General features: G+C 27.2%; 1 protein-coding gene across 1 annotated transcript; it reads left to right on the top strand.

The window, feature by feature from the left end:
* The first annotated feature begins 1,221 nt into the window (after positions 1–1,221).
* On the top strand, positions 1,222–8,687 carry LOC108322253 (topless-related protein 2-like). The gene is made up of 24 exons (XM_052876755.1): positions 1,222–1,497; positions 1,619–1,798; positions 1,893–2,006; positions 2,120–2,278; positions 2,382–2,502; positions 2,598–2,727; positions 3,119–3,210; positions 3,303–3,438; positions 3,523–3,632; positions 4,474–4,543; positions 4,626–4,699; positions 4,778–4,873; positions 4,959–5,051; positions 5,278–5,405; positions 5,570–5,804; positions 5,882–6,025; positions 6,166–6,318; positions 6,425–6,535; positions 6,691–6,867; positions 6,957–7,085; positions 7,164–7,259; positions 7,357–7,539; positions 8,057–8,232; positions 8,416–8,687. Exons 1-24 carry the CDS (start codon positions 1,418–1,420, stop codon positions 8,543–8,545), a joined length of 3,117 nt encoding a protein of 1,038 aa, XP_052732715.1. The 5' UTR covers positions 1,222–1,417; the 3' UTR covers positions 8,546–8,687.
* The last annotated feature ends 438 nt before the right edge of the window (positions 8,688–9,125 follow it).

The raw sequence follows: 9,125 nt of genomic DNA, 5'->3' as shown, positions 1-9,125 counted from the left end.
TAGAGACCAATAATTTTAAATTCATAAATTAATATCTAAATTGAAAGAAGTTTTCTGTTTTCTTTAGTAAAAAACTTCCTATTTGTCAGAATTGACAATATGTATTAAGTAAGCAAAACGTTACCCTGACTTTTATTATTTTTTATTTTTTTAATCAAATTCAATAGTTAAAGAATGTCTTAAGAGTTTTTTGAAGGAGAATTTTCATTGTTTTATTGTCAGACTTTTTAGAAAAGTAAAAAAAATTACATTATGCACTGAATAATGTACTTAATTTATATCTTCCACTTCTAAGCTGAATTCTTAATATATATAATTAGTTCTAAATATAACGTAAAAGACTTCTTTTATACTAATGTTATAAACTTTCTATTTCGATAAATCTTTACACTTTTTATTTTGCAAAACTTAATTTATCAAAAGTCTTTGAAAAATAGAAACATTCATTATCTTTTATTATCTATTTTTTACGTATATGTGAAAAACTTTGAACTTTATTTAAACTTCCACTTTTAAAGTTAGCCTATTATTTCAATTCTTAATCTTTAGGTATATTTTAAAAATTAATAAATTCCTCTCCTAAAGTTATATTATCTAAATAACATATAGATTTTTTTATATAAAACATTACAAATTCTTTATATAAATAAATGCCCTTTAATAATTCTCATTCAAATACACTATTAATTTTTTCTTGTAAATTTAAACTTAATTTAAAAATAAAAAACTGAGAAAGATAATTAAGATAACAAATAAAAGAAAAGGATGATGAAATAAAATATAGCCAATGTTGTATCTCTAACATGAGTTTTTTTGTTTTTAAATATATCTAATGTTGTAAAAAGTATTTTAATAAGTATAATAATTAATAACAATATAAAAGCATTAATTATAATTAATGAGCTGATTAAAATACTATTAAGTTTAAAAATATTTAAATAAAGTAAGACATTTTTTAGTATTATTTATTAGGTGTGATATATTTTCAGAAATCATTAATAGTTTTTGTTCAGTTATGTAAGAAAAGAAAATGAGAAACGCGTGAAGAAGTCAAAGAAGTAATTATAATTTAGAAAAGGGACAAAAGAATGATGCAGTGTTTTTGACCAATGGTATACAAATGTGTCAATCCATTCTCATTCTTTGTTTCCTTATCAACAATTACTATATAAACTATGATGTTTATATGATAGATCACTCACAACATTTGTGAAACAAAAAATCACTGAAAAACACATCAAAAGAGCATAGTTATAATTTCATACTTTTCATGTTCGATTTTCAACCCTAGTTGTAAATCCTTGTGTTTTTTTTTTTCAGCACCCAAAAGCTATTATTTGTTTGTCGTGTTCAATTTCCAACCTTTGTTCTAAATCCTTGCCTTTTTCTTCTAATTCCATACAAATTAGAGGAAAAAATGAAATCTTTAAACCAAGAATTGATGTTTCTCATTCTTCAATATCTTGATGAGGAGAATTATAAAGACACTGTGCACAAGTAAAGCCTTTTTTCTTTGGGAGACACACAAGATTTGTTTATAGATTTATTTATTCTTGATGTTGTCGTGACCATAAACATTTAAAAATATGTTTATTTTTTGTGTTGTGTATGGATTCAGGTTAGAACAAGAATCAGGTTTGTTCTTCAATATTAAATATTTTGAAAAGAAAGTTTTGGCTGGAGAGTGGGACGATGTTGAGAAATACCTATTTGGATTTACAAAAGTTGATGACAATCGATACTCCATCATGACATTCTTCGAGATTAGGAAGCAAAAATATCTAGAAGCTCTAGATAGGTTATTAATTAATGTTATTTTTTTTTTGTAATTACTTATTATAAGTCCATGTTAAAGTATTTTTTTAATATTTTTTCATACTAATTTCATTCAGACGAGACAGAGTGAGAGCTGTTGAAATTCTAGTGAATGATTTGAAAGTTTTTCAATCGTTCAATGAATACTTGTTCAAAGAGATCACAAATCTTCTAACCCTCAATAATTTTAGGTAAATATTTCGTTTTCTATTTAATTTAATTTAATTTTATATTATATTATATGATGTTGTTGGCTAAGAATTTGAGAATTGATATTCTTTTGTTTTATTGTACTTGAATTAAGGGAAAATGCACAATTGTCAAAGTATGGTGACACTAAATCAGCTCGAAATATTTTGGTATTAGAGCTTAAAAGATTGATTGAAGCAAATCCTATCTTTCAAGATAAACTCACATTTCCTTCAATTAAATCATCTCGGTTAAGAACCTTGATTAATCAAAGGTAACAGTGTGTGACTTCAACATTATACAACATTATTTTTACAATGTTTTTTTTTTTTTTTATAATTGATGATTAAGAATGTTTGTCAATATTTTCTATGTAGTGTGAATTGGCAGCATCAGTTGTGCAAGAATCCAATGCCAAATCCAAACATTAAAACTTTATTTATTAACCATTCTTGTTCACCTGCAAATGGATCTCCCTCACTTGGACAACATGTTGGGGTATGGATGTAGTTTCAATATTCATTAATAAAATATTTATTTATATATACAAACATTTCAATATTATTTATTATTTATTATTTAATTTTCTGCAGCCATTTACACCATCCCAATCTGCATCTAATGTTAATACTTTAGTGGGATGGACATTGAATGAGATTCAGTCCACATCTTCCCAAATACCTGTAGGTGTTGCTTCCTCATTGTCTGCTCCCACACATCAAGGTATATTTGGGTTAATTTTTAATTTTGAAGATGTTTTCTTTTATTAGGGTACATTATTTTCTAGGTTTATTAAAATAAACAAATGAAAAACATAAAAAGATTTTTTTAGCATCTAATAAACTTTGGTGGATAGACAAATTTCTTTATGAATTGTATAAGAATTAACAATATTTTTTTGTTTCATCAAGTGTAAGAAATAATTCGATTTCCCCCTTGCATAATTTTTTTTTCAATTGTATATTGATACTTATAAGTTGATATAATTTTAACTAATATCTAGCTTTTAATAGTATAATTCTCATATTGTCCATGTTGTTATGCATTTGGGTTATTAATTCTTGAAATGTTTGTTTGATGAAATGTTGGAGACATGTTATTCAATTTATTATAGCCTCCAATGCTCTTGGAATGTTGGATTATCTACACAATGATCAAGGACAACTAATGACACAAATGCGAACTACACAACGACATGTAGAAGAGGTGCTAACAAAAGTTTGACATGTGTTTTTTTTCTTCATGCAATTGGATTTCCATATGTATGATGTAATTAAAACTCTTAATAATCTATGTAGGCTACGTACAATGCTACACCGCAACAAACATCTTCCATCTTTGATGATCTTCCTAGAATTGTTGTTTGTACATTGCAACAAGGTTCAACAATTACAACAATGGATTTTCATCCTTCTCTTCATTCATTACTTGCTGGTAGGTTGGAATAATCAATTTAATGTCTTGTTTTATGAGGAATTCAATTCTATTACTGACTTAGAAAAATAATTTATGAAACAGTTGGTTGTGCAAATGGTGATATTTCACTTTGGGAAGCAGGACATCAACAAAGAATTTTATCAAATCCTTTCAAAATATGGAATATTTCTATTTGCTCTGTCTTATTTCAGGTTTATATTGCATTGTTCAATTGCGTAGTTTTTAAGATTTTTTTTACAAAAATATTGTTTATTTGTAGCTTATTGACTTGCATCTTATACTTAGGACTTTAAGCAAATATTATAACAATTACATTTCTCTAACTCATTAAGAGATCCTTCTTAACCTATTTAGATGTCTTTTTTTTTATGTATTATGTATTGTAAATTTCATAAGAAAATTATCTATGAAAATGGAAAAAAATGTGGAGCATTTTTTTTATCATATGCATTTATTATTTATTAGAGAGAAAAGGTCAATATTTTCAACATGTATGGAACTGTTGTTTGAATTTATGGTAAAAGATAACATGAAGAGGAATGTAATGTTATATATAAAATATTATTGTCTCTACCATTCGTGATGAATTGCATCCAATGAATGAATTATTTTATTTTCCTCATTTCATCATAAATATACGCAAACAATAAAATGGTAACATTAATTTATTCCATTTTACTATTTTTGCATCACATTAATTGGAGTACTTGTTTTGTCCTATTCCATTTACTCACCATTAAATATCCAAAGGACTATTTTTATCACATTAAGTTGGAGTACTTGTTTTGATTATTTATAATTCAAAATAGGAAATCATAAGTAATATGATGGAGATGTTTACTTTCATTAATCATGAATTCACAAGTCATTAAATATGCTCAATTGCTACACTTATTACTCAACTTCAAAATCAACATGATTTATTCTTCATCTTCTATTCCATTTGTTTATTTGCACACTGAATTTCTATTTATTCAGATTGCCATATGTTTATGTGATAGTTAGAGTTAATTGAATTCCACTTTTACACAGAATGCACTTTTGAAAGACCCGTCTGTATCCATTAATCGTGTATTATGGAGTGGTGATGGAGATTTTATTGGTAAGTATGCTTTAAGAAATTTTGGTTCTATAGTTTGTTTCTCAATTAGTGGTTAATAATAAAACTTTTTTGTTCTTTTCAGGGGTTGCTTTTACAAAACATTTGATTCATTTATATATCTATCAAGCACCTAATCACCTACAACCATTTTTAGAGGCATGTTGGTGTAAATTTCAATAATAATTTAATATAGTTTTTGTAATTTTTTTACTGATGTATTCTTCTTCACTACAGATCGATGCTCACGTCGGTGGTGTTAATGACTTGGCTTTTTCTAATTTGAACAAGAATTTATGTATTGTAACTTGTGGAGATGACAAGTTAATAAAGGTAAATAATTAGTTTTTGCTATGTATTAGTTTATAGACAAACTAAATTATCCTTAATTATATTATTTTGTGAAATAATGTTATAGGTATGGGATTTGAACGGAAAAAGGCTTTTCAACTTTGAAGGTCATCAAGCACCTGTTTATTGTATCTGTCCTCATCAAAAGGAAAATATTCAGGTAAAATTTCTCTTATTGATCTTGAGGTATCACCCTAAACTATGATACTTTTGTTTGTTGTAAGTTGATAAGAAAATATGGTTATCATCTAAATTTTCAAACTAAGTATATGAAACCTAATGCAGAACTTTTGTACTATGATAAATTAAGAATTCTAAAAAATAAAGCTTGTGGAATATAATCTAGGAACTAACATCTGTCTAGTCATATATATATATATATACAGTTTGTATTTTCAACTTCTATTGATGGGAAAATCAAGGCATGGTTATATGATAACATCGGCTCTCGATTGGACTACGATGCTCCTGGACAGTGGTGCACCAGAATGCTCTATAGTACTGTCGGAAATAGGTAAGAAAATCATGAATAACACAACATATATATCTATATATATATATATATATATATATATATATATATATATATATATATATATATATATATATATATATATATATATATATATATATGTCATCAATTTTGTAATGAGTTATGATTGTTGTTTCCTATTTTAGACTGTTCTCTTGTGGGACAAGTAAAGATGGAGATTGTTTCCTAGTTGAGTGGAATGAAAGAGAAGGATCACCAAAGAGAAGATATTTTGGGTTTGGAAAGAAATGTAATGGAATTGTGCAATTTGACACAACAAAGGGTCGTTATTTGGGTGCTGGTGAAGATAATCAGATTAAGTTTTGGGATATGGATAATGTCAATGTCTTGTTTAGTACAGATGCTGAAGGAGGTCTTCCTGTGAGTAGTCTTTGTACTTTCCAATTTTTTCTGTCATTTTTAGAACATTGTTTGATGCAGTAAACTCCTTGTGTCAGAATCTCCCTCGTTTGAGATTCAATAAGGAAGGGAATTTGCTTGCTGTTACAACATCAGATGGTGGTTTCAAAGTCCTTTCTAATTCTGAGGGCATTAAATACTTTAGATCTCATCAAACACTTAAAGCTCCACTTGGAACAAAGGTTTATTTTTCACATTATCCATTATTTTTTCCTTTTTACTTATAAATTCCATGTTCTATATACAGTATAGTGTGTTCAACCTCAGCAAATTAGAATTTGCAAGTGTTTCACTAACTTGATCTTTACTTTTTTTCTTCAAGAATGGGAGTGATTCTATTCCTAGATGCATAGAGAGGAAAGGAAGTTTGGATTATGCATCGCACAAGGCTAAAGTTTGGGAAACAACAGAAATAATTGACCCCATTCAGTGTAGAACAATTACTCTCACAGATAATGCAGATCCCACTAACAAGGTATTTCTTGCAACCTTTCCTTTTCTACATAGTATTCTTAATTTGTGTTACCTATGACTTTTAATTAATATGTTTTTGTTTGATATAAAATCTTGTCTTTACCAAGGTTGTTCGCCTTATTTACACAAATTCTGGGGTTAGTCTCATTGCTCTTGGCTCAAAAGGGATTCAGAGGTTGTGGAAATGGAGTCGTAATGAATTGAATCCAAATGGAAAGGTAATATTGTACCCTTAAACCAAGGTGTTTTATAAATACACAACACATACGTATTTACATATTTGAGTTTCTATTACATATGATGTCTTTATTTTTGCTACCTCCTACACAGTTTTTCACATAAAGATCTAATTTTTCTTATGTTTGTTCAAAAGGCCACAGCAAGTGTTGTTCCACAACTTTGGGAACCGAATAATGGTATTGTGATGATTAACGATGTTCCAAACTCTTCTGAAGCAATATTTCCCTGCATGGCACTCTCAAAGAATGATTCCTATGTTATGTCTGCATGTGGAGGAAAAATTTCATTGTTCAACATGATGACTTTTAAGGTGATAGCAAAACTCATTTATTAATATACTTTGTTATATTATTAATATTTTTTCTCTTACAATTTTAATTTTTTTTGCTGTGTTATTAGGTTATGACAACTTTTATGCCACCTCCACCTATTCCGACCTGTCTGGCTTTTCATCCTAAAGATAACAATATTGTTGCAATTGGGATGAATGATTCCACAGTTCATATTTATAATGTCAGGGTGAATGAGGTAATTACCTCAAAGGTGTTCTAGAAATTAACCTCGTTTAATTAGAATCACATATTGATTTGACTTCTCTTTGTTTAGGTCAAATCTAAATTGAAAGGTCATCATGAGTGTATCACTGGTTTAGCTTTTTCAGCTCGACTCAATATACTGGTTTCATCAGCCGCTGATGCTCAGGTATGTTTGTTCAATCTATTTCATATTTTTCTTGGAAAGCTTTTTTTAATTTATAATTTCACAATATAAAGAAATTGTTTTTGGGTGTTATTTGTAGCTTTCTTTTTGGAGCATTGACTCGTGGCATAAGAAAAAATCAGTATCAATCCAAATGCCTAATGGAAATACACTTGTTGGTGATACTCAAGTGCAATTCAACAATGATCAAATACGCTTGTTGGTGTGCCATGAGACTCAACTTGCAATATATGATGCTTTTAGAATGGAATTGATTCAAAGCGTAAGCACTTATTTTCCCTTTCATCCTCTCCAAAACAATGAAATCACACTAACTTATACTATGATTAAATTTAGAATTAAATATATTTTTAATTTTTAAATTTTGATGCGAAATTAGAATTTGTCAATAATATATTTTAATTTTAAAATTTTAAAAATAAATTAATATAATATTTTTAACTTGATTATATTCAATTTTATTAATGTATTAAACATGTTTCATGTTGATGTTTGAACTGTTTACGTCATTTTAACACGTTTAAACTCAAATACGAATATGAAATACAGTTTAATAAGTTCAAATCTGAATCACAGTTTAATGAGTTCAAAAAATGCATGTCATAAGATTAAAACAACTCTTTCATTATTTTTTAAATTTATAAATTAAAGTATATTAAAGTTTGAAACTATGAATGAATTTTAATTTCAAAGTTCAAATTTAAAAACAAAATATATTTAATTTTTAAATTTATTCATTGTTTACATGAGTTAGTGACATCTTGATGTTTGGATTATAGTGGGTAGCACAAGAGTGGTTGATCGGTTCCTTATCATGTGCAACATATTCATGCAATAGCCAACTAGTTTATGCTACTTTCCCTGATGGAAATATTGGAATATTTGATGGGAACACACTCAAGGTCAAATGTCGTCTTGCTTCATCAGCATACCTACATCAACCCACAATAATAAGGTTTTCCAACACTTCATTAATTTATTATCTCCTTATATATATATTTGAGATATATCATATGAGAATATATATATATATATATATATATATATATATATATATATATATATATATATATATATATATATATATATATGAATTCATGTCATTTTCTTACACTAATCTTAACCTTTTCTTTTGTAGGAAAAATGTGTATCCTATAGTTGTTGCAGCTCATCCTGATGAGCCTAATCAATTTGCAATTGGACTTTCTGATGGCTCAATTAAGGTTATTGAGCCTAGGGAGTGTGATACCAAATGGGGAAATTATTAAGACATATGTTGATAGTGTGACGAAATATGGCAATAATCATCAAAATAATGTAACTTTGAGCACTTTCAATTAAAGATCTTATTCATTTACATCATTTTAAACTTTTGGTTCCTTCGTTTTTTTTTCCCGATGATATGGTGTAAAATTATTGAGGTTGAATGTTCCTTCTTGTGCTATATTTTCATTAATTTATTCAAAACATGTATTAATGCAACCCCTCAATATAATTCAATTTAAATTTTGCAAAAAATACTACTTGATCGTAGGCTTAAGATAAATCAATTAATTTTATAAACTATCATGAAATTAATTGCGTTAAAATTAATAACTAAAATTTATATATACATATAGTTCACACGAAAAATTCAATTATAATCATATTAAAAAAAATGATGTGATTTTCGTAACATTCTAAAATATAGTGACACTATTATTTATACATGACATTCGACACTAGTACGTGACATATATGATACCACTCACATAACACAATAATAATTTTTATACTGAAAAAAAAATAAAAAAATAATGATAAATAAATAAATAAACTAAAAAATAGTACAAATAATTTAACATAAAT

Source organism: Vigna angularis, chromosome 4 (assembly GCF_016808095.1).
Source record: "Vigna angularis cultivar LongXiaoDou No.4 chromosome 4, ASM1680809v1, whole genome shotgun sequence".
NCBI classification, from domain to species: Eukaryota; Viridiplantae; Streptophyta; class Magnoliopsida; order Fabales; family Fabaceae; genus Vigna; species Vigna angularis.
This window is presented reverse-complemented; position numbering and strand designations above follow the sequence as displayed.